This window comes from Xenopus laevis, chromosome 1L (genome assembly GCF_017654675.1).
Source record: "Xenopus laevis strain J_2021 chromosome 1L, Xenopus_laevis_v10.1, whole genome shotgun sequence".
NCBI classification, from domain to species: Eukaryota; Metazoa; Chordata; class Amphibia; order Anura; family Pipidae; genus Xenopus; species Xenopus laevis.
The window spans coordinates 25698256-25724934 of NC_054371.1; the positions used below are offsets into that span (position 1 = coordinate 25698256).

The following is a 26679-nucleotide window of genomic DNA, read 5'->3' on the forward strand; positions in this document are numbered from 1 at the left end:
CAATAAAAGAGTTTTACTAGGAGGACTTATTTAAATTCAGTTCACTTAAGGTTGGACAAGATTTCCCACATCTTTTCCTTTTCCCCGAAGACTTGGTCTCCAGCAGGCTTACCCGGCTTGTTTGCAAATTAACACATGGGCATGAAAAGAGGAAAAATGGATAATTGACAGTTCAGCTATGTGACAAATATCTAAATACACAGCGGCACAATAGCAGCCCATCTTGGGTCACCTTGTTTACAACAGGGGGGCATTCATGCTCTCCCCTTATTGGATTCCTGATGCTTTTTCTCAAACAAGACACTGATTCTTGTCTGTCTCAGAACAGAGCGAGGGAGAGAGAGAGCGAGGCCAGCGAGCCCTGAAAACATTCTTTCTCTGTCACTGGGAACACTGAGCAATTAGTGACTTCCGCTAATAGAGAACAGTGGTGTGTGTATGTGGATTGGGGGGATGTCCTGCAGTCGCTTGTGTCTGTAAGATTCCATCCCCAGAAGGCCAAACTTCCATATGTTGTGTAAGGTTTCTCCTGGCCGCAAGCAGTTAAAGAATTAATTGGACAAATATGTAACTTATAGCTCCTCATTAAACTGTCGCTGGGGCTGAAAAAAATAAAGATTGGTAAAAGGGCAACCTGCTGAAATGCAGAATAATATCATAATATAATATTAGATATTGCAAGTTTAAACTCTGCAAGTATAACAATGACGGTAGGTACAGTAGAACCCCAGTTTTGCATAATTTTCCCCTGAAATAACAGTTTTTTCGCTGCCCCATACAGGAACAGTTTTCCCCCTTTGATTTTACGTTTTGATACCATGACGGGTGCAATGTCGATTCTGCACCACTCCGTTTTGCCCCCCAACCACATACCTCCTTCCCCAATAACACACATGTACACCACTGGTTTGGAAAGAGATGGCCGCAGTTGTTTATTAAACAGAATAATAATAATTAACCTGTATAACATTTTAACATTTTACACACCATTTGTATAACAAACTTTTAACATTCTTTATAATATTATTCCCCCATCCGGGGGAAAGAGGAATGGGGATGGGGTGGCTGTTCCGAAACTGCCAAGATAGGTTTCTGTTCCATTTCTCCCAAGCCCTAAACTGGGCTGTCAACCTTCCCATGGGGACCCAGGCCTACCAGGCTACTTCCACTCCCTATGAAATACCCCCTTTAACTTCCCCTGGTGGTCCTTGTAAAGGTACCCTCCGCCAACTGCGACTAAACCAACCCGTATACAGGGAGGGCGGGTGGGATGCTGCGTCCTGCTGCCTCCACGTCCCGGCGCCGAATGGTGAGTACAATTACTGCATTGACCCTTCCGCAACCTGGGAACCTTTCCAGCCAATCAGAGCCCTGCAACGAAAAAAGGGGGCGGGCCTTGGCGCTACTCCTAGGCCCCGTCAAGTCCCTGCTTCCCCTAACAGTCATTGGGTCCCATTTCCTGGGAATTGTAAAATCAAGGATCGCCTGTATTTGAAGTCAAAGCCAATCATGGCAGTTAAAGAAGAAAAAAAAAACACCCTTTTAAATGATTTTCAAGGACAGTGAGACAATATTCTAATACTAGAACATGAAAAAACAATACAGGTATGAAACCTGTTATACAGAATCTTGGGACCTGGGGTTTTCCAGATAGGGGATCTTTCAGTAATTTGGATCTCCGTACCTTAAGTCTACTTAAAAATGATTAAAATATTAAATAAGCCTAATACAATTGTTTTTCCTCCAATAAGGATTCATTATCTCTTAGTTGGGATCAAGTACAAGGTATTTTTTATTATTACAGAGAAAAAGGAAATATTTTTACACATTTCAATTTTTTAGTTAAAAATTGTAAAATCAGGGATCTACTGTATTTGAAGTCAAGGCCAATGATGCCAGTCGAAGAAAAAAACATCTTTTTAAATGATTTCCAAGGACAGTGAGACAATATTCTGATACTAGAACATAAAAGAACAATACAGGTATGGGACCTGTTATGCAGAATGCTTGGGACCTGGGGTTTTACAGAAAGGGGATCTTTTAGAAATTTGGATCTCCATAAGCCTACTTAAAAATAATTTAAATATTAAATAAACCTAATACAATTGTTTTTCCTCCAATAAGGATTCATTATATCGTTTTTGGGATCAAGCACAAGGTATTTTTTATTATTACAGAGAAAAAGGAAATATTTTTACACATTTCAATTTAATTGATTTAAATGACATTTATGGAAGATGGCCTTCCCGTAATTTGGAGCTTTCTGGATTACGGGTTTCCAGATAATGGATCTCATTAGTGATGGGTGAATAAATACACCAGGCACAAATTCGCAGTAAATTCGCGTTTCGCCACCGCCAAATAAAAGCGTAAAACGGCAGTGTAAATTCAACGGTGTCAAAAAAAATGTGTCAACATTTTTCGGATGCCCATTGACTTTAACGCCGGCAACAAAATTTACATGAGCGTCAAAATTTGTGTTTCGCTAATTTTTCACCATTTCGTGAATTTAGTGGGAAATTTGCAAATTTTTCGGCGAAGTGAAACTGGACAAATTCGCCCATCACTAGATCTCATACTTGTATTTTATAAATCCCATGCATCTATTTAAAACCCACAACCACAATAGGAATCATATATTAATACTGCCTGCAAGCACTATGAGCAGTAATGGGTGGAAAATGAAACCCATTAACATCAAATTGACATAGTCCTTACACCTGATAACTGTGCAGAGCCCAGTGGTTTATGAACGGCAGAGGGTGGTGCTACTTCACCAGACTCCATGAGGACTTGCGATGACAAAGTGCTATATCAGCAAGGAGATATTGTGGGACATTCACTAAGATTCGTTGTTGCGCCAGCGTCCGCTTTGCCGCACTTCGCCAGGCGTATTTTGGCCAGCGCTACGCAAATTCACTATAATCCAAAGTTGCGCTCAGGGGAAGCATAAGGTTGCGAAGTTGCGCTAGCGTTAATTCACCAAGCAAAGCAAAGTTACACTAGCGATGGTTAATTTGCATACGGCGCCAAATTCAAGTTACAATGGAGGTATATGTAGCAGAACTACACAAGCCTGGGAAACCTTCAAAACAGCAAATACAATTTTTATTTTGCCCTACACATGTGCCCACTGTATAGTTAAGTTGCCATGAGTTAGGAAATGTAGGGGGGAAGGAGGGTAGCCCCAAAAAAAAATTCAATCTTTTTCAGCCTATCACTAGGGATGTAGCGAACTGTTCGCCGGCGAACTAGTTCGCGCGAACTTCGACTGTTCGCGTCCGCCGCAAGTTCGCGAACGTGGCGCGACGTTCACGTCAAAATCGTTCGACCATTCGATCGCTAAAATCGAACGATTAAAATCCTTCGATCGTTCGAATCGAACGATTTTCGGATGTTCGAAGTTCGCGAACAGTTCGCGAACTGTTCGCATTTTTTGCCGGTGTTCGCGAACGGCGTTCGCGAACACATACTCGGCGGTTCGCTACATCCCTACCTATCACCCATAAAAAATGAAAAAACACCAGCCTTTTTTGGGAATTTTTTTAACTTTTTTTGAAGCAATCCCTATCTACTCTATTGCACTTCGCCTGGTCTGAGGTGGCGAAGGAAGTCTGGCGTAAAAGGTAGCGCTCAGAAAAATGTGCGTGTCAGTGAATTTGCGTAGTTAAGTCCGTTGCGCAAATTTGCCAGGCGTAAGGGTGCGAAGCAACACTAGTGAATTTACGCCAGCGTCCGTTAGTGAATCGGCGAATTAACGAAAATGCGATACGCTGGCCTATTCACGCTAGCGTTAGGTGCTTCGTCGGTTAGTGAATTTGCCCCATTGTGTTGTGGAGAGGCAAAGGGTTGCAAATATAGCCCCAGGCCCATGCGTGTTTAGTTCCACCGTGTGCAGAGCCTCTATGTGCTTTTGTACTGGTAGCTGTCCAAGAAATCCTCCAAGCCCCTCTTAAAGGCATTAACAGAATCAGTCATCACAACTAGTGATGGGCAAATTTGTCCCGTTTCGCTTTGCCATGAATCCCGCGAAATTCGCAAAACTGGTGAAAAATTTGGGAAACGGCAATTCTGAGACCTGTGACAATTCACCGACATCAAAAAGGTGGAATGGCAAACAAATTCACGTCTGGCGAATAAATTTGCCCATCACTAATCACAACATCACCCGGCAGTGCATTCCACAACCTCACTGTCCTGACTGTGAAGAACCCCCTACGTTGCTTCAAATGAAAGTTCTTTTCTTCTAGTCTAAAGGGGTGGCCTCTGGTACGGTGATCCACTTTATGGGTAAAAAGGTCCCCTGCTATTTGTCTATAATGTCCTCTAATGTACTTGTAAAGTGTAATCATGTCCGCTCGCAAGCGCCTTTTTTCCAGAGAAAACAACCCCAACCTTGACAGTCTACCCTCATAATTTAAGTCTTCCGTCCCTCTAACCAGTTTAGTTGCACTTAGTCTCTGCACTCTCTCCAGCTCATTTATATTCCTCTTAAGGACTGGAGTACAATGATGGCACTTTGTGCAAACTATATGTATTTTACACCTTTAACCTGTTGGTAACTTAGCCATAATACTGTATGTCGGCTCTGGGTAGTTCTACTGAGCCTGAACTTATTTGTCAGAAGGAACCAAGGTTAGAGGCAGAGCTCCAGCTGCTTTAGGCTTTACAGAAATCTCTTGACTGCAGGTGAAGGAAATGATATATGTGAGTGAAACATTCCACTAACTACTATTGACATTATATACAGTGGCTGTTCCCTGGGGAGACGCGAGACATCAGGCAGCCAAATCTGTCTGACATCAGTGAGGCAAATGAGAAATCCAGGTCCTGTGATGAGACACCACTAGGAAGCCTCGGCCATAGGCACACAGTGGGGCGACAGCTGACTGAATGAACTCTCTGCTCCCATGAGCCTCAATGACATGCAGTGATGAATAGGAGATGTAAATACAGCAAAAATGAAATAATTAAGAGAAGCCTGATTCTGTTGGTAGTTCTTTGGGATCTCCTGCATTGTCTCACTGGTGTTCTAAAACAGGCATGAATTACCTCATTCCATTATTCCCCACTCCATATGTTTCTCCATATGTTCTCACCTAGACATTCCGCCCACTTCATTTTGTTCCCATGTATCAAGGGATATACAGTAAGTGAATGAATAAAGGCAACACACACCTGATGTTCATGAGGGACACCTTACAAAAGATACCAGTAATATTTTTGTTTTCGTTTAACTCTATTGTACCCAAAAAATTTTTTTTTAAATAAGGCAGAAATGTTTACATAAAACCATACCGGGGCTAATTTACAAGCGTGAGTCTTAGTGCAAAGTACAAAATTGCATCATTAAGACACTATTCACCAATGTACTTGCAGCTATACGTGCACATCTATACTTGCTCCAGGCACTAATACACAATGTCCCACATACTGTGAAAAGTACAAAAAATGCAGCAGCCAGCCATTGTTTTGCACTGACAGAGCACAGCATCTGGGTTGAGCACGTGTTCCTATAATGAGCAATAATGGGGGGGGGCGACTAGTGATGTGCGGGACGGCCGACCTCACACTCCTCTTCGCGCGTGGCGGGTTGAGCTCTTCTCCTGATCTACTGCCAGCTTCTAATGCCGACTTCTGGCTTTATAGCCACGCGCCTGCTCGCTCTGCCCCTTTTGTGACATCATCAGTCGGGCGAGTCTATAAAAGGAACTCAGAAGTCGGATGCGGGCGGGCTCGGGTTTTTGGAGGGCAGATCCAGGTCGGTTGCGGGTCTGGTTTTACCCGACCCGCAAATCACTAGTGGCGACTCTCTTACACCATAAGACTTAAAGAGCATGTAAAGTCTAAAATAGAATAAGGCTAGAAATGCTGTATTTTGTATACTAAATATAAACATGAACTTACTGCACCACAAGCCCAATCAAACAAATAATTTATGTTTTCAAAGTTGGCTACAGGGGGTCACCATCTTGTAACTTTGTTAAACATCTTTGCAAGACTAAGACTGTGCACATGCTCAGTGTGGTCTGGGCTGCTTAGGGATCGTCATAAACAAAGCTGCTTGAGTTCTGCATGGCTGGGAAGTAAGGTGGGGGCTCCCCCTGCTGTTCATAAGTATGATTGTTTCCCTGCTCAGCAGTTAGGGACCATCTGACAATTCCTATCCACAGCAGTAAATAAAGGGAGAATTTCACTGCATACAGTCAGGTTTCTTATAAAAATGGTACACATCTTTTAATTAAAGTATATTGGAGATAGGTTTCTTTTTCAAGAAAGTAAAAATGGGATTTTATTTTTTTGCCTTTACATGCCCTTTAAATAGTTTAAAACTGACACATCGATACCATTCAGGAAGGTACGTGCAGTTTCGGACTGGGGCACCAGGGGCCCACCAAAAAACCTTAGACCAGGGGCTTACCAAAAGTTTTTAGATCAGGGGCCCACTCTCAATTTTATTTTCTTCCTCTCCTCACTCAACCTCTATTCACTTAGTCTCTTTTCTTTACATACTATAATCTATTATTCCACCTATTTGGCCTCTTTGTTCTCATAGAAATAGGGAATGACCATGAAACAGGCCAAAAGTTTAGCAGCATGAGGGCCCACTGACACCTGGGCCCACCGAGAATTTTCCTGGTATCCCAGTGGGCCAGTCCGACACTGGGTACATGCTCCTTTAAACTGATAGTAACAAAGCACTTCACACTACTCCGATAAATAAGTACATTCATTGATGCAAATGAACTACAATGGCCGTCGTAACTGCAAAATGATGAATATTCATGTTGCTGGCTGTTGGGAAAAATGGGGAGACCCATTTATTAATATTCTCATCTAAGTGGTTTTAGAGATTTTTGAAACCCCGACTAAACTTAACAACGAATTCCATGTACCGTATATACTCGAGTATAAGCCAAGTTTTTCAGCCCCCAAAATATGCTGAAAAACTCTACCTCAGCATATACTCGGGTCAATCGCAAAAATGGTCGCCGGCGTCTAAGAATAGTCGCTGGCATCCAAGAATAGTCACCGGCATACAAGAATAGTCTCCAAGAATATTCGCCAGCGTCCAAGAATGGTCGCCGGCATCCAAAAATGAGACGCCGCCACTTCCAATGGGAGCAGAAACCCTCAATTTTTTGATTGAAACTTACCAGAAGCTGCTGCTTTTCTCACCCTAGGCTTATACTCGAGTCAATAAGCTTTCCCAGTTTTGGGAGGTAAAATTAGGTAACTCGGCTTATACTCGAGACGGCTTATACTCGAGTATATACGGTAATTTATTAAAAGATCCAAAAATAAAAAGTACGAATGGAAAAAACCCCTGATCCGAATATAAGTATAAAAACCTCTAAAGAGAAAGAGAGAAATTGCCAGCGCACGCTTTGCCTTTTAAAATAATTACTACAAAAAATGAGGTGTTAGTACCACACTTTGGCCTAAATATGTACGTTTCTCTTTGTGTACAAATATTGGCTCTTTATCGTTTATAGCAGCTGGTCAACTCCAGATTATGGGTTAGACCAAGCGCTGGCGATTTTTTTTCTGTGTTTCATGAAAACCTCTAAAATCTCTAAAAATTCAAGTTTTTCAGATAATTACTAGCAAAAAAAAATAATCTAAAAGACCTTGGTCCGAAAAGATCCAATAGGATCAGCACGGCTCCTGTTATCTTCTATGGGACCTTGGCTGCTTTTAACTTCCGAAGTTTTGTATTAGAGTTTGTTGTGGTTTTACAACAGCTATGAATGCTTTAATAAAAAAAAAAGAATTTGGATTTCATGTTTAATTTGAAAAGGGCTTTTATCATACAGCTTTTTATGTAGGATAGGTCCCCTTTAAGGAGATGTTACTAGAAGGTCTCTATTAGCACATTGCACTCACGAGTCACACACGCACCTTATGAATCGCACACTTGTGCAATTTGTACCCATGCCGGAATACAACATGCACGTGAATTACCAATGTGGCTACTACTTTTTATCTGCATTGGTAAACTGCAGTCAACCTGTGTGTATAGAAAACGGATACGCACACACAATGGTTAATGCAGTCGGGGAGTATCCCCTTTTATTCAGACACCAAACATTCAACGTTTCAATCCTGATGAAGGGTGGGTGTTCCCCCCTGAAACGTTGAATGTTTGGTGGCTGAATAAAAGGGGATACTCCCCGACTGCATTAACCAGTGTGTGTGCGAAACCGTTTTCTATACACATTCGTTGCTAAGGGACCCGGCCGGGTCAACGGAAGAAACGCACCACCAGTTGCAGGATTGGTGAACTACAGGTGTGCTGTAGGAGAAATTACATTGTACTGCAGTCAACCTGTGGCACCTAATATTACGCTGGAATTCTGGGGGGGGATTGCTTTGTGGGTACAAATACGTTTTTGTGATCAGTAAAGGAGCTCTTACATATTAATGATTATATTAAATATTGTAATCCAAATATAGAGCTGTATAAGTTTCTGCAGATTCTTGAATTAGGCTAAACAAGGGGGAACGAGTGTATAAGGCTGATTGTCACCAAGTCAGTCGACTGCCTGAGAAGCGATGAAGGTCAGGAGGCGACAAACTGGATGAATAAATGGCCTTGGCAGTTACTCTGTGGAACATATCATCGGAGTGCCACATGCAATTAAATTCACATTGACACCCCCAGCTTTTCCCGACAAAGGAATAGCGCCGTGTGCCATTTTTAATTCCGAAATCCGACTTGTTTACGTAAAGGGTAAGATTGCCAAAATGTGAGGAAATAAATAATTTAGCAGCCTCGGCAGGTGAAGACATGACCTTAGCTGAAACATTCAGCGCTTGTGATAATAACAATGACCTTTCCACAGATGGAAGCTGTCACGGATTACTCTGCTGTTTTTTAAATGTATCTTTAGTCCTAATTTCACAAAAGGAGAAATAAAATACCGTACCTGTTGGTGTAATGAGAAAGCTTTTGGCAGAACATAAATAAAAGACTGAGGATGACTAAAGATGAAGTCTGGACACTGCCAAGGGATAAACTAGCCATGGGCAGGCTGTGGCCCCTCTATAACAGCAAGAAGTTGGGAGTTTTCTCCAAAAGTAAAGACCAAAGTTAAGATAAAAAATTCAAATCATTTATTGGGACATACAGATGACCGCCTAATGCGTTTCGTGCCTACTGGGGCACTTACTCATAGACTATTTATAAATTATTTGAATTTTTTATCTTAACTTTGGTCTTTACTTTTGGAGAAACTCACAGCTTCTTGCTGTTTTGGATTTTTGCACCAATGGACTGGTAGTGAACTGTGAGTATTTTTCTCCCTTCATTCATTATTTTTTTATACTTTTTTTCTGATTAATAAAGGTGTAATTATAGGCTTTGCACATCAATTTCTTTAATATTGTGGCCCTCTATATTCTGAACTACCACTGGCATGTGTAGCATGTTTCTACTGTCAACATCATCACATAATTGTCATAATTCTCAATAACTCAGTCATAGACAGAAGCAGAGTGGAGGGCGAGATTGAAGTCTCTGAACATCTTCTTTTGACTATGGGCCCATTATTCAAGACATTGTCAAGGTCTGTCAAGGGTCATTTTAAACACACCAGACACCAAACAGGGTTTTTTTTTTAAACAAATGAATGCACAAATGCTCACAAATGCCCATGCCCAGTTTGGCAGCTGAAGATCCAGTTATTTTTTTTTTATCTTCACCCACCTCGGATACGTGTAACAAACCTGGTATTGGAGCTGAGGGTTAGTGGGTTACCCCTCTCCTACCTGATCAGTTATGGCCATAGACCAGAAATAATAATCTGCTACTGACCCAACTGCTCAAAGATTAACATTTGGCTATAAAACCTTATGAGGTGTCAAAGTCTCATTAAAAAATGTCTGTTTCTGGCCAGAAACATTAGGGGTAATTTAGAATCACAAGAACAATGTGCAAAGTGCAATTACACATGCAACTCACCATGTTCTTTACCCAAAATGCAGTGTTTGCCCCCCACAATTCCAGTATAATTGGAGCCTCATGGGAGTGCATGTTCTGGGCTAGCGTTGCTATCAGTGGCATAACAAACTGGCATCTGCCTGTTGTGTGGCCACTTACCCAGCCCTCCAACCACCAGTGTCCTCTGCTCCCTGCCCAGGTGTAAAAAAGCTGGAGAGGGGGATATCATTAATTTCTTCTTTAATTTTGTAACTAGAGAGGAAACAGACCCTGCCGTCTGGACCCCCATTTCCCCTGGGCCCCCCATGATTGTGGGGTCTCCTCTATAGTTTCGCCAGTGGTCGCTATCAATAATTCTATGATGTTTCCTTTGTGATTATTTTGCACCCTGGGTCCCCCTCTGTGGGCCCATCTCACGCGTACGCGCCGCCCGCGTGTATGCAATGCAAATTCTGAAGAAGGAGTGTTATACAGCCCCCCCCTCTTCGCCGGCTTAACTATCGGGAAAGGAAGGCAGGAACACTAGTGCAGACAGAGCAAATACAGTCTCTTGTCACTAGTCACTAGTAAAACCGAATTTCCAGTTTAAAAAACGGAAATCCGGCTCTTTAAGGTACCAGGTGCTGCCGCCTGAGGCGAGTTGAAACTCGCCTCATTGGTGGAGCACCCCAGCGCATGGGCATGTGCGCAATTGCATGCACGGCAGGAAAATCTACAGACGTGCAGGGTGCGGATCTGGGCTAGCGCGGCCCACAAGAGCCAGGGGCTCACCGGGTTATTCCCGGTGTCCCACCTATCCAGTCCGACCCTGCACCTATTGATGCAACCTGCCATAGGAACCCTGGTATTAACCCCCACATTCAGGGTGGTGGTAGCTTCAGGGTCCCCTGCATCAATAGGGGCACTTGCATGTGTTTCAACAAACAAAGCAAGCAGGTCACAATGGCCTCTGTCGCATGAAAGCACAAGAAATGTATTTGGACGCAAGTATCTTTAATGAAAAGCGTTAATACGTGCAAAGATTGCATTCACTTAAGCATTTGCAACTAGTGATGGGCGAATTTATTCACCAGGCATGGATTCCAAGCAAATTTCCACACTTCGCCACCTGCAAATTTTTTCGCAAAACTGCTGCAAACATTCACAGCAGAAAAATCTGCTGCGACAAAAAAAGTGTGCGCGTAAAAATTGTCACGCGTAAACATTTTTTTAGACACCCATCAACTTTAATGTGTTTGGAGAAAAAATGTGCACCTGTTAAAATAGTTGCTTGCATACATTTTTTACGGGGAAAAGAAACGGGAAAGATTCGCTCATCATTACTTGCAACTGCATTCGTAAATGAGCCGTATTGCCCTTTACATTTATATCTATTACTGAATACATATTACCATAGACTTTCATTTCCTTAATAAAAAATCACATATTCCCCATTCCCTGTGATACATGCTGAAAGAAATATATTTATACTCCAGGTCCAACTCTGTTTTAACTATTTCTATAATTACAATTTCAGCTATCAGCTTTCCTTTAATTAATGACTTCACAAGGGATCTTTTCTAATGACAATGGTGATTTTTCTTTGATTCTCATACTTCCCTCTGTTCTTTGGCAGTAGCTTTAGAAAGGAAATACAAATCTGTTTTTAGAGTCTGAGAGTAGGGGAAAACCATATAGACTTTTGTAGAACTTTTCCCACATTGCAGTATCGCTGCCAACAGCCTCAGGATGTAAGGACGGGCCCTGGGAGAGACACTGTTCTAAATACCATTTATCCTTCAGTTCATCCTGCAAGCAAACACCAGCACGGAGAGCCATTACAGAACAAGTGCTCTCTGGATGCTGAAAATCAATGAAGGAAAATTAAAAATCAACAAAGCTCCTACAAGCCGCTCTCTAAATGAAATGGCCCATGATCCAGTCAATCCTTGTAACAAGCAGAGTGATATAAATTGTTAATTAAGGATGAACTCCTCTCTGTGATGTGCTTTGGATATGATTTTTTTTCCATGCCAAATATAAAAGCCAACTTACTATAGCAGAGTACAGAAGGCATTGCACTGAGCATTTTGGTATACAGCCACAGATGGACCATTTTGCATTTAAGATGGGGAATGTATAGGCCACAACCTTGTAATTTATGCCAGTTTAGAGCCTCTGTTACATACTCAACCTTTGCTGCCCCCTTGCCCTCCATGTGTGCTTACTTGAGTACTGTCAAAACCATAGTAATCAGGAAATTCACCCATGCCATTGTCCCCCTGGCACCGATTTTCTGACCCTTAGGGGCTTGGGGCAGGCAGGTTCAACCTGAAGTCCATTTGAAGTGAGATTTAAGAATAATACATTTTAGATACCCTTGAAACCCAAACTAGTTGGTAATTTAGAAAGATATTTGGAGTTGAGCACTCATTGTTTCCACCATGGAAGCTTTGAACTATTAATGAATAGCTGATACAGAAATGTTTTCCTATCAGGTCACTCTATTGCAGAAGTCTCCATAGAGTGACCTCCAACTTTTTTTACCTGTGAGTCACATTCAAATGTAATGCAACTATAAGCATGAAATTGAAGTCCCTGAGGATGTCAAATATGGGCTATGATTGGCTGTTGGTAGTCCCTATGTGGACTGGCAGCCTATAGGAGCCTCTGTTTGGCAGTAGATCTAATTTCAATGCAATCAAAACTTGCCTTCAAACCAAAAATTCAAAAATAATCACCTACTTTGAGACCACTGAGAGCAACATCCAAGAGGTTGGTGAGCAACATTTTTTCTTATATTGAAAGCCTGAGGTTGTGATTTCTATCACCCCAAAGTGCACAGTGCAAAATACAAGGTGCAGGGTACATTCCAAGAGTCCTACCTTAAAAAGCATGGGCTCTAAAAAAAACCCAGAAGCTCTAGGCTAAAAGGCTAGTAATGGGCGAATTTATTCGGCACACGCGAATTTGTGGCAAATTTGCGCGTTCGGCCTCCGGCCATTTGCAAAATTGCAGAGAAAATTCGCCAGTGTCAATTTACAGACGGCCATTGACTTTAATGTGTGACAAATGTCGCCAGCGTTGGCATTTTTGCCAGCGCCGCCGTCAAATTTTTCGTTCCCCGAATTTTCTGCCTGTTTTGTGAATTTCCTGGGAATTTTGTGAATTTCATGGCAAAGCAAAATGGGACAAATTCGCCCATCACTAACCTTCACCCAAAGTTTAGGGTGAGCTCCTTGAATCCCCAACCCCCCGGGCCAAAAGGTACTGAGCAGCAAGGGTCTTCAGACTCTCCTTCACCTCATAGCTAGGGAGAGTCAATTTCTCCAAGGGGTCCGCCACAGCTTCTCTCAAGCAACTGTGCCAAGGGTCTGTTGCACACCAAGTTCCCAGTGAACAGGATCCATGTATAGACACTCATAAAAAAACAAATAAAAAAGTGCTAAAGATAATTGCTAAAAGTGCCATTCTAAGGCTCCAGCATTACTGCTACAGCCTTAGTGCAGGGCCAAAGGCAAGAGCAAAGAATAAAACAGATAAAAGCATTAAAGTGCAATGTGCTAGTGTCGCTCGTAGTGAGTCTGGCACCCCCAGAGATACATACTGGGGCTACAATTCCTCGGGCTTTCATACTGCCAGCCATCTGGCCATCTGATAAGAACAGATCATGTTACTAGCAAGCCATTGGTTGGGGATCACTGCTCTATGGGGTGGACTGGACCACTGTAGTAGAGTATAAAATGGTCAGGGGTTGACCATGGGAGAGCTTAACTATACCCGGAAAAGGTGGATGTCTTATTAAATCCACCTTTCTTGTTGGAGAAATTCATCACCTGATAAAAATGTGTTAAGCAGGTACAATACTCCTCAATGTGGCACCGGATTGTTTCCCAGAACTATGCTCTTAATCTCCGGGATATGGCTATTAGGGGCACCAGTAAGAGGAGACCTCATATTTCGGATGCCATGAACTAGAGAGAAGAAGTGACATCTCATTATTGATTACTGTTTCTTGCAATTAATAGTTATCATCAGTTAATTGCTTTTAGGAGCCTGTGACCTTCTATGAGTTACACGAGTGGGAGTAAGAGGTGCCCTTTGGGTTCCACTTTGGATAAGGCCTGAAATCTGGGAGTGCCTCTGTGTAAGCTGTGAGTATATGCCTATCTATGAATGTCTATGTTACTGCATCATTCTGATAACTCCTATGAGGACTTTGTTTAATAAAACAGTTCTATGGTTAAGTTAAGAGCCACTGGCACCTATTTATTATGTACTGCTATATACTAGTAGTTCAACAATACCCTGCCTGCACATCATTGCAATGGTTCACATGTTAATGTAGAGTCTCAACGGGAGCGAGTATATGATAAATCTCATGAGCTCTAATTTACTATAGCCTAAAGCTGGCCATAGATGCAAAGATCTAAAGACTTCCCCATCTCCCGACCTGCCACTAACCATTCAGATCAAATAAAGAAGAAAAAGAACAGATCAGCCAATGTTCTGCCCCTGACAGCAATCGTATGAAAGTTATGTCCGACAAAAGCCAGTGACAGTCTCCCACTGAAAATCGTCAGATCGGCAATACACGCAGAAATATCGGCAGCGACAGAAATCTTTTAACCTGTCCGATTGACCAAACAACTGATCTCCATTGGACGAAAAATGACGGGACTCTCCACACACGGTCCGAAAATCATACGAATCAGGGATTTGTACGATCGGATCTTTGCGTCTATCATTTCCCATTTATGTGCTTAGCCATAAAGCAAGTACACAAGGTCACACTTCAAGGTTGTTAAGTGAAACACACATTGCACATCTCGGCCTAAGCCCTGAACGAAAATATAATTATACTACCCATAAATGTGTATATAAAAAATTAAAATACTTACACAAAACCACCCTATAAAAATAATAAAAGTTGATTAAAAGTTATTTCACCTCGTGAATCAGGCCGCTAGGAAAAAAAAGTGCGGAATGCAAAATTCGTTTCATACATAGGATTCAATATACTACAGCAAATGAATCCTTCTCCTCCAGTGAAAACAAGTCATAAATAAAACACTTGTTTTATGTGCAAGCTAACATTGCCTATTAAATGAAGGGCAAAAATACTCGGTACAAATTAAAACTAAAGCTGTCTTAAAATGACTTATTTTATTTGCCCAGTTATTCGTAAAGAAAATGCTGCAAAGCATAATATTAATCTACCAAAGCCTGTGATCAGAGAACATCGCTTACATGGTCATATTTACTGGGGTCATTTATTAAAATAGAGCTAATGCTGGTTTCTGCACAAGTTCCCAGCATGCCGTGGTAGAGATTATGCATGCAGAATGTGTATTAGGAGAACAGGGATTTGTTATGCTTGCTATGGGCGTAATGGGAATACAGTTGAACCCCCATTTTACATTTTTCAGGGGACTCAAAAAAAAAAAATAATTGAGGGAAATGTATTATGCATAATATATAGGTGAACCACAAAACAACAATGTAGAATGAGGGAAAACTTAAAATCAGGGGATGTAAAAATGGGGGTTCTACTGTAAGTGCTTTTTGAATGAAGGGGTGCACTCTTTCTCCCCTCTTTAGTGTTCTATACTTCCATCTCAGTTCAATGGTAATTGACCCCCCTATATTCTCATAAGTAGTATAAGTTTTTTTTAATGTGATTACACATATAGTCAAGGATTTATAAGGAAGAGATTTGTTATATAACTCTAACAAATACATAATTATCCCAAATCTCGAACCAACTGACCTTCAAGGTGGACTTTTAACCTTCAGGTTGAGCCACCCCTACCACTTCTCCAATGCCTCTAGGGCAGGGATCCCCAGCCTTTTGAGCTCATGAGCAACATTCAGAAGTAAAAGGAGTTGGGGGCAACACTAGCATGAAAAATGTTCTTGGGATGCAAAATACAGTATGTGCTGTGATTGGCCATTTGGTAGCCCCTATGTGGATTGTCAACCTACATTGAGGCTCTGTTTGGCAGTGCACCTAGTTTTTATACAACCAAACCTTGCCTCCAAGCCTGGAATTCAAAAATAAGTTCCTGCTTTAAGGCCACTGATAGCAACATCCAAGGGGTTTGAGAGCAACATGTTACTCACGAGCTTCTGGTTGGGGATCACTGGTCTAGGGGTTAGACCCAAAGTTTGGCAACAACTGATCTAGACAGATTTAGTCCTCAAAGCAAAGACGTGGCAATGCCTAAAAACACCAGGTTAATAAAACCTGTTGACAGCTCTTGTTGGTGAATCAGTTGACAAGGAATATCCACTGTACAGGTCCAGGAACTTGGGGGAGGGAGGTATGAGCACAACTATTTAAAAACAGAGGGACCTCACCTCACCACAGTTTAGGAAGGTGCTGCTCAACAATTGATTTAATATAAATAAATCATAATTCTTTATATTTCTAATATTATTTGCAAGCACAGATCCATGAAGTAGGCTGGTTCTCATGTTAAGTATGGTTTCAAAGAATGTTTTTGTCAAAGCAGGCCCTACTAACGACAAAGAAACTTCAGTGTAATTGGCGTCTACCATGAATTAGCACCTCTGGAAAATATTGTGTTTATCTGCGCTTGTCCACCAAAAGATAATAATGGTTCTTAACAAAGATGGAAAAATGACAGCAGAATATGTTTCCTACTTTCCAGTATTTGTACGTTCTCAGTCTACCGCATAATATTTCATTGGCAACTAGCAATCTTCTTCCTCTTTACACCTTCCTAATAGCTCTCATCTACAGCCAGAAAAACACGTTGCCTTAAACCTTTTCATTATTGGAAAAGGGATTGTTGTGTTTAGGGGAATGTGTGCGAGTGCCACGGCACAATCTTTTCTTTCCCATCCTAATGGATAGGTGTAGTGTCAACTTGGTATGGCAAGCTTATCTAGCTGTATAGCATAGCTATTGTCAGGGGTTAGTCGGAACTGACAGGCGAGCACTAGCAGTAAGATAATGGCTTTTCCAATGTGCCGTTTTGTGCTTCTCTGAGAAATACAAGCTGTCAGCACCTCACACGCTAGCAAGTTAAGGGAAAATACATGTTAATGGCTTCTACAAAAGGAACCTCGCCTTACTCATGGGGAAAGCAATATAGTGGCTGTCAATTATTCACCCCCGATGTCTTATAATCACAGGGACATGAGTGTTATCCATTGTGGTTCGCTTTCTATTTAGAGTGCTGTAATATCACATGTGGGTTACCCCTCACATCAAACTACAGTCCTGCTACAAAGCGATGATAGCCATAATAACAAACACACACATCTTAAAATCAAGGTATAAATTACTTGTTCTTTTTTTATGCTTGAGAGAGCAAGGGATTGTTATGCATTGTAGGTTACAAAGATGCTGAAAATGATGCCTAAATCCTATATAATGACTCATAATAAACACTGGTTCTGTAGCAGCAATATACAGTACACAATGCTTCTCTTCCTGGATTTTTAAGGAGTCTCCTGAATTCAAATAACAGGCTGGAGCCATGGCTGGGGTATTATAGAAGCCTTCAATTTTAGATGGTTGACATCTCTGCTTTACTTAACCAATACTGTATATTTGTAGAATCCTAATTTGCTGCTTAGAGGCCAATTTGCAAAGTAGATCTCCAGATGCACGTCCATTGGCACCAAAAGGTCTACCTTATTCTATCACAACCCAACCTTCATGACTCTCCTTAGCCCACACTACCCAAATTATTTTACCAATGAAAATACAAAATGGGTGTATTGGGTGTTAATTTTGTATTTTCATTGGGAAATAAGCAGGAGAAACCAGTCATACATATCATACTCGACATCCAGTTTGCATAATCTGTGCATATCAGGGGAGCTGACAGTATTTCAAAAACAGAAGGGCCATATGTCAAATAAGCTTATGGTATATTCTGTATCTAATGGAAAACATTGTGCAGACGAGTGCCCTCTTAATCATAAAAGGCATAAAGCTTATAAGTCTGGAATATTTTTGTTTTTTAACTGCACCAGTTGATAGCGGTGGTCTAGATTGTGCCAGTCCATTGTCTTCAAGAAAATATATGGTTTACCTTCCACAAGCTGGGGCCAGTGCACCTGGATACCACATTGTTTTGAATCTACACCAAAAATACTGCTGGTTTTGATTAAAAAGATATGTGTCTCTAATGGAATCCTGGAAAGTCTGATTTGATCAGGGTCCTAAAGCAGTCTTTAAGATGTACAACTTAATTGGGGCACCAACTGGCCTTTAATACAGTAACATTTACCTTTGTTCATACCAGCCTCATAAGTAAAGCATGTGCATTGGATCAAGTGAATACTGTACTTTAATGACTTTGTACCCTTTCACAAAGGCGCTATTCAATATGAGGCTCCCAGTGGGCCCCATCATAACCACAGATAGCCATAACTATTATAGCAGGAAATTCCCTGTCTAGAAAGTATGCCAAAAATCTACAAATGCTAAAAAATAATGCTAATTGAAGAACCATTGAGGTGTGCAGCAGCAGACTTTCATAACTATATGCACCTTATCAAGCAGAGTACAGACACGTCATGATATCAATTCAGGGTATTAGATATATGACAGATTCACTGACCTCTGTTTGGAAGTGTAATTATTTTCCATGTATTTTCTCTTTCAGAACAATGGCTAAATCTTGCAGAAGCCTTTAACAAAAACATGTCTTTTGCCCAATTGGAAGCACCTACTGTATCATTCCTGTCCTGCCTGAGAAATCTATACCTCTCCTTATATTGCTTATAATTTATAGGGTTGCAATTATATGCATCCAAAACTTCTAGCCAAGCCAATGAAATAGTTGGACAGCCACTGCAATAAATTCACTGCAAATAAATTTTGTATAAATTAGCCTTTTCTTTTCTCTGAGATGGAGTTCAAGAGAATAATACAGGCTTTGTTTTGCACTGATTCCTCTGCTTGTTAAATACAATTTCTTTAAAATAATAATTTTGAAAATTCATTACTATCTTGTTGACATTTTTAAGTTGATTTTAGGATTGTATCACAAATTATGAAACCATTCACTGCTTTCGTTCAGACACGGGGCATAATGTTGCACATCACTTTTCTTTGTTACCAAACCCCCTTATACCCTCTGAGCCCCTTTCCAAACCTTTTGTTGTACATACACATTGCACATGACTATGTGTCTACTAACAAATTTCAAAGTCCTTTGGAACTGTTTTCATCTTCATCTCATGAAACACAAAAACGTATTCAAAACTATTGAATTTACCTAGATTTCTCATTATTAGCAGAACTTTGAGCAAGGACAGGAATACCACTCTCCAATATTAAAGCAAAATTAATCACCGCAATAAAAAAATTTGTAAATGGAAATTAATGACAACATACAAACCCTCAGCAAACTTTCATGAACTAAAAGAATAACATCTGGAATTCTCCGTGAGTATGTACAGCAATGAAATAATAAATAACTATATTTATATTTTTGAGGACTGGTAAGTTAGTTGCCCCTAAGCTATAAGTTTAGAAGGGTCCTAGCCATAGAAGGGAAGTAAGCCCTTTTCCTGGGTCAAAGTATAACCTTTATAGTTCTCTAGTTTGACATCTAGGAGGCAACATATTAAAGTATACAATCTGAGTCCTTACCTGAGCAGGCAGGGTCTGGCGGAACCTAGATAGGTCAAGGATGTGGTAGGCCATGCTCTTCAATAGGTCACTCTAGGAGTAATAAACTGATTAGAGCTATTTATCCAAGCAGCCCAAAGCTCCACCAAGGAGTATTAGTGGGACTAGGATCATGGGTGAACTATTGCCCATAATTAGGGAAACAAGTGTACATACTCAGGGGCTAGACAGGTGCCCTTAGGTTCCATTTATGATAAGGCCTGAACGCTGGGATTGCCTATTTATATTCTGCACTGTTCTCATTGCTCAATTGCTGACCAATGTTTGTGCTGTGTGTATATGCCTAACCATGGAATGGTTAACTGAATGGTTTATATGGACTATTAGAAAAAGTGCAAACTACTGATCTAGTCTTAATTCGCCCTAAAATAAGGGATGGGGAAAGGTTTTACACCCCCCAACTGCACTTTTTAGAATATGGCTCCATTTCATTTCATCCACCCCCAAATAAATACTGAAGAGACTATCTAAGACTTGTCCACGCTTTATGGAAGCACAAAAATATCACTCTCTGGGGTCTGCAGCAACAATATTAACAAAGGCAAAATATTTCTTTCTTTTGTACATTCTCCCTTTAGATTTCAGGCTTGGTGTTGAACAGGAGCAATGAATGAATGAGTCAGTACTTGGCATGGTTTGATGTGGATTTCCATGCCAATCACCACCTTTCATTTTAATTGGATACACCTCCATCCTGCCAACAGTAACTGAAATAACAGCGTTTGCACTTATTGTCGCCTTGTCGTTCAAGCAATCTTTCTTTTTGTTCCTCTGGACAACCGTGCCCTACGTGAGATGACAGCACCTGATAAAATATGGGAACACTCCTTTTCATGTGGATTTTATAAAAAGTCAAACTGTTTATGAAATTAATTCAGAATGTCTTGAGAATTATGTGCGGCTTTAAAGAACAATGTACGCTGCCACAATAGCACCCAGTCTGAACAAACCGTACGCCATTCTATTCAAAACTTCCCATTATTTCACATTTCTTAGCCAACGTGACTCATTTTGTCTAAATATATCCTCAAAGTGTGACATTTTCTGTCAGGAAACCAAGATATGATTGAGCTATTATTAGAAAACTATGACAGCTTCTTGTTAAAAAAAAAAAAAAATAAAAGATGATTTTAGGGAAGATTTAATATAGGGATAATTTAATAACTTTCTTTTCAATTCCTGTAATATTGTTATCCAAGTCGTGAAATGCAGAAATCTAATTTTTAATGATTGATTTGGATAGTGTTATTTTTCCACAGTTGCATTTTTTACACAATCACGTTGCATTTTGCTGCATTGTTTGTTAAATGTCATTTAGCTCACTGCAGTGTGTTGTAAAATGTTTATATTGCAGCATGTGAAAAGGGTTGCCTTCAAGGAGACATATTGTGTAAAAAACAAGATTGTGCCAAAGCACTACACTCTTATAAATATAGAAGGAATGTACTTAAAAAAGTAGTTTTCTGGTTGATTTATCAAAAAAATTCTGCATAAAGCCTACTAGTCCCATCCCTCTGTTCTACCTCTTGCTGCCTCCTTTCCCAGGCTGTGCAGTGGGAGCTGGCGGCACTAAGCACACTGCACTGTAGGATTAGAACCAATCAGGAGCTAGGCTGACCCAATAGGGAAATGAAGCCTTGTGGTGTTTATACAAAGGGCCTGTAGGTGTCACTGTGCACAAGCATTATACTGTGTACATAATACTTTCTAGACAGTTTTAAAGTATTAGAGTTGAAGTGTAATGGCTGCATGAACCTGCTAATAAAGCACTGTTATACTCTACTCATCCTCGGCTACCAAAACATAACAAGCCTGTCTTTACTTGAGTGACTGCAGGGCTGTGATTGGCTGTCCCCCTCCTACTATGCTTCTTGCAGGGACACACCCAGCCTAATTATAAATTATTGCCCATATGATTGAAGGGAGGTTTGGTTATGCTATATGTCTCCTTTAACATTTCAGTTTTGCACCAATGATATTATAAATTCCTGTAGATTGTTGATGTTTTACTTGAAAAACAATAGCAATACCTGATACTACAGTCACTCAGCCCTCTTCTAAGTTTGATTTGCAGTGAAGGCCCATATTTGATTATCTTCATAAGCAACTTTCAAAAAGCCCAGTTCAGAGAACACTGCCCAAACACACTCCTTATTTTCAGGAACCAATGCTTATAAGGTATATTATCACATACATTTATATCTCGATACAAATGACTCTCAGCAAGAGAAAAGCACAGGTCTGTCCTACCTTTTTCTTGTTCGTTGGACAGATGTAGAAGTTGTCTATCACTGTAGTGATCCCGGGCTGTAGGTTTAATTTTGTGTATGTAGTTCCATAATCAGACGATCTGGAAGAAAAAAATAAATAAACGGAATAAAATTGTGAAAAAATTTACTTCCCCAGTATGTACTGTATGTTTTTGTAACTAATGATCACTTGATTTAATTTGGAATTTAATAACATTCAAACAAAATGTACTTAATGATAAAAGGCACCAAAGATTGAGTCTGAGCAAAATTCTTATTCCTCTTAAAACTGAAAGTCTCCCAAAATTGCACTGGAAAGTTTTTTCCAAAACAAAATGTTGAATGAATTACAAGCTGATTTGAGGGCCTCATTTGATCTAAACAATTATCTTGCATGGTGGTCTCTGATGTGCAATTTCTTGTTGTAGTTGATGTTCTCATTCATCGCCAAGTGACTAATTCCCACCTTAATTCTATCCAAATCAATCAGAATTGCCAAATTTTTAATTACTCTCAATCAAACTACAGAATGAAATCCCATCAATATTGCTAAATTGCTCTCCGGAGAATACAGTTGGCAGTAATGTATGACAGTTTGACGCTTAATGAAGGGCTGAGACATGACCTAAAGCATCACTATAGTGTAAAGCAAGTTTTCCTTGGTTTCAAATTAGAGCTATGCTGATTTTTAATTGGTCTTAACGACACGATTTGCCAGTAAGGACTAATGGAGGGCTACAACATTTATTGACAGAGGGTATCTATTAAATAACTGTGGAACAATGGTTTAACACAATTACTAGATACAATTTAAACACATCTCACCATATCGTATGGCATGTAGGAAAGTCTAAGAACTCTTTCAAATAGCTGAAGTAAAGGTCAAATGTAATTTCACTGAGTTAAATTGCCAGATGGAACATGGAACCAGGAAGTGTAATGGTTTAGGTCAGCGTGGACCTCAGCAACTTCTAGAGAAGTAAATCTATGATGGTTCTTATTTTTTATGATAGGAGACCTCTTGTCTTGTTGATGGCATTGATTTATTTATAGTGATGGGGGTTCTCACAAAGAGGAAACAACATGTTGTCCATGTCAACTAACAGTCATGAGTAGGCACACAGAGGTAGGTTATTCAAGACACAGGAATATCAAGAAAAATGGGGGAGTTCACCTTTAAGTTAACGTTTGATATGTTATAGAATGGCCATTTCCTAGCAACTTTCATTTGGGCTTCAATTTTTATTATTTATTTAGTTTTTAAATGATTTACCCACTTCTTCTGACTTTATACATCTTTCAAATGGGCAGGGGGAGGGTTACTGATTATAATAGCAAAGCCTGTTACAGAACGGTGAAAATTAAAGGCCACTTTGTAAAAAGACAAGCTGAAAGATGAATTCCAATGATGTACAGAATTAAACTCCGAGAGGATCAAGATTAATTAAATTTGGTAAATTAATTTCTGTGCTGTTTGTGATGAAAGTAATATTGCATTTTTTATTACTGAAACAAGTGGGATGTACATGAATGGCTAGAAGTGGGATTTTTCTTGTTATTTCTGGTATGACCTTGAAATAAAACTCCCTAATAGAACATTCATTTGCATGCTAAGGCAATTAAACAGTGGTTATTTTTATTTCAGCATGGCTAGACTATGTAAGCGGGAGCCTGGGCTACTGAACCTGTTCTACTATCAAAGCTGCATATACAATAACTGCTATTGTCAAGGACATGGGATTATTTGGAGCAATAAATCTACTACATTCAATATACTACAAGATGAAGGTAACGCAAGGGTTGATGGAGCTGCACCTCCAAATCCCAGACATTGGTAGCACAGGTTGGGACTAAACACGTGATACTGTCATGTTACCTGCAATTACTTGCCCTTGTGTATTGAAATCGATGAAAAAGGGTAAGCAATGTATGTCCGTTCCAAGGTATAAAAATATATACTTGCATATCCTCTGCCTGTGTAGATCTATGTAGGCTCATAATGAGTGAAGATTGACTACATGGTCTATGAGTTATCGCCGAATGTCCTTTTGGCCAAGGGAAGTAAATGATTTTCCTTAATCTATAAAAGTCTAATAAATATATAGTCTGCAGAACTGTTTTTCCAACTATCTAAGCTACATTACACTCCTGTAGACTATAGGGACTCAAATGGTTAGGTCCATGGAAGTGAAGAATCCCTGTAAATTTTGACATGCAGGCATGCGAGTATTATCCAATGAAGTGACTGTTACTGTGAACTCCTGTTGAACTACTACAACATAAGTTAAGAGCCTTTAATGGAATATTTGTTACTGTTTAAGGAGCACCTAAAATTATGAGAGAAAGTGTTTGTGATTCAGTTTTGAGATCTTTTTTCTCCAGTATTATAACCAAAAAAAAAGAGTCTCATGTAACAATGCTCTACCTTAACAGATGCAGGAGCTACTAACAATAGTAGTCATTTCTAGGACCATAATCCTCTGATACAGAAACACGGATGCCCACAAAAGACAACTTGGCATCAGTTTTGTTTTCAAATACATTTCCCAGCATGTAGCGATTTGCAAAGAATGTCTGTATTGGCAGCAAACCACAAGATGGCACATTAGCTGGAAAGTGGTGCTAAGGGTATGCCAAAGGCCTTTCATGGATGGGACATCTGACTTATTTTGCTTCTAGTGTTTACCAGCCCACAAGTACAACTGGAGGCAACCACAGCCCTGGAGTTGCCACAACCATCTGTATTTCAACCATCAGTCATGTCCTCTACTTCAGCCATGCAGCCCCCCTCAAGAACTGTGCAGGCAAGTTACCAAGTTGCACTCAAGTGGTACAAAAATAGCATATTGGTTGAACCATTTAATAAAAGAGCCCAAACATATCTAAAGTATCTCATCCAGGATACAGACTCCTTCTAAAAACATTTAAATGTTTTACTCAAACCTCCCAAAAAATATTTTCTTTTAAGATATGTGACCATCTGTTATCCATCTATCATCCTGTCCGTGTGCATTCTGCAAATAAAGGTGCCATATGCCCATGGTGGTATCAGAGGAAGAGAGTATAGTAAAGAAAAGTAGGAGAGGCTGGGGGCTGTTGTAAAAAATAACACATACTATATCATATTTCCCTTCAATGCATTAAACATCAACCAAAAATGGCAGCTTTGGGCTTGCAAATAGCTGTGAAGGAAACCCAGCAGGTTGCTTTTTGCTTTCCTGATCAACAATGCAGGTATCAAATCCCTACGGTGCAGGACAGAGGAACACAACCTTTTTTCCCCATCTTGCTTACTCTTTGAGGTATAAACAATTGATAATACACATGTGTGTACAGCCTGCATTCCTCATTCAGCACACAGCTGCAGTGAAAATTGCCATGTCGATAATGCCGACATGAGTAGGACTGGAGAGAAGAAATGATTTTCATTCTTGGTCCGTCACTGGCAGAGCAGAAAGAACAGGGAACTCTTGGATCATTTCAAATAATACACGGCTCTCTATCTTAATAAAAAAAAATGATTAGGACTGGTAACAGTTTAACATTTGTAATTTTAAAGTGTATATTACTGATAATGTAAAAATTCAAATTTGGTTGCAAATATTTATCTGTATCTGTCAAGCCGCTCTCAGAAACACCTCATTACCAAATGCTTCTAGTGCCGAGTGTTCTGTGTTATTGGGCCCATGTTCACACTTCGTATCCTGCTCAGCAATGTCGCCTCCCTCCCATATTCTGACCACATAACATTGCGGTGGGTTGGAAAACAGCCGGCAATATTAGAGCAATTAGCCAAACAGACAAGATGCATTGAATGCGGTGCAGAGCAAAACGGAGAACATGTTACAGCGGAGTCAAGAAAAACTTGGTGAGGTCTACGCTTAACCAAAAGAAAATATTATTTTTTAATATTGGGACTTCCCTGAATACATATCATTGAACTGCCAAAGACATTGTACAGCCACAGCGTATTCACAAAATGACTTTCCACTTCCTTTTCTCTTTCATTTGTGTTTTAATACATTTTCCTGCAGAATTGCCCTTCGTATATGGGAATACATGTATGGGATCCGTTATCTGGAAAACTGTTATCCAGAATACAGAAAGATCATGTCTGCCGTAGACTTCATTTTAATGAAATAACTAAAATTTAAAAAAAATGATTCTCCTTTTCTCTGTAATCATAAAACAGTGTGTTGTACTTGATCCCAACTAAGAGATATTTAATCCTCCTAGGAGGCAAAACAATCCTATTGAGTTTATTTAATGTTTACATTATTTTTAGCAGACTTTAGTTATAGAGAAGCAAATTATGGAAAGACCCCTAATCTGGAAAACCTCAGGTCCTAAGTCAGTGATCCCCAACCAGTAGCTCAGGAACAACATGTTGCTCCCCAACCCCTTGGATGTTGCTCCCAGTGGTCTCAAAGCGGGTGCTTATTTTTGAATTCCAGGCTTGGAGGCAAGTTTTGGTTCCATAAAAACCAGATGTACTGCCAAACAGAGCTTCATGTAGCTGCCAGTCCACATAGGGGCTACCAAATGGCCCATCACAACCCTTATTTGGCACCACCCAGGAAAAATGATCATGTTTGTGTTGCTCCTCAACTCTTTTTACATCTGAATGTTGCTCATGGGTGGAAAGGGTTGGGGATCCCTGTCCTAAGTATTCTGGATAACAGGTCCCATACCTGTATTATGGCAAAGCTTTATTGTATCTTTCTCTGTGGGCTATAATAAAACCAGCTGCTTAGTTCCTCCTATGGAGAGGTCCATGTATGACGCTTGTTTGACCACACCCCATGGGCTGCTAGGCTCCACCCCACCCTGGC

At 40.3% G+C, this 26679-nt stretch overlaps 1 protein-coding gene across 2 annotated transcripts in view; it reads right to left on the reverse strand.

Moving 5' to 3' along the window:
- Positions 1-26679, reverse strand: part of sorcs2.L (sortilin-related VPS10 domain containing receptor 2 L homeolog) — a 575441-nt gene that overhangs the window by 237722 nt on the left and 311040 nt on the right. For both annotated transcript variants that reach the window (XM_041587770.1, XM_018228485.2), the window contains exon 3: positions 21849-21948. In XM_041587770.1, coding sequence (XP_041443704.1) covers positions 21849-21948 — 100 coding nt within the window. The remainder of the gene's footprint in view (positions 1-21848; positions 21949-26679) is intronic.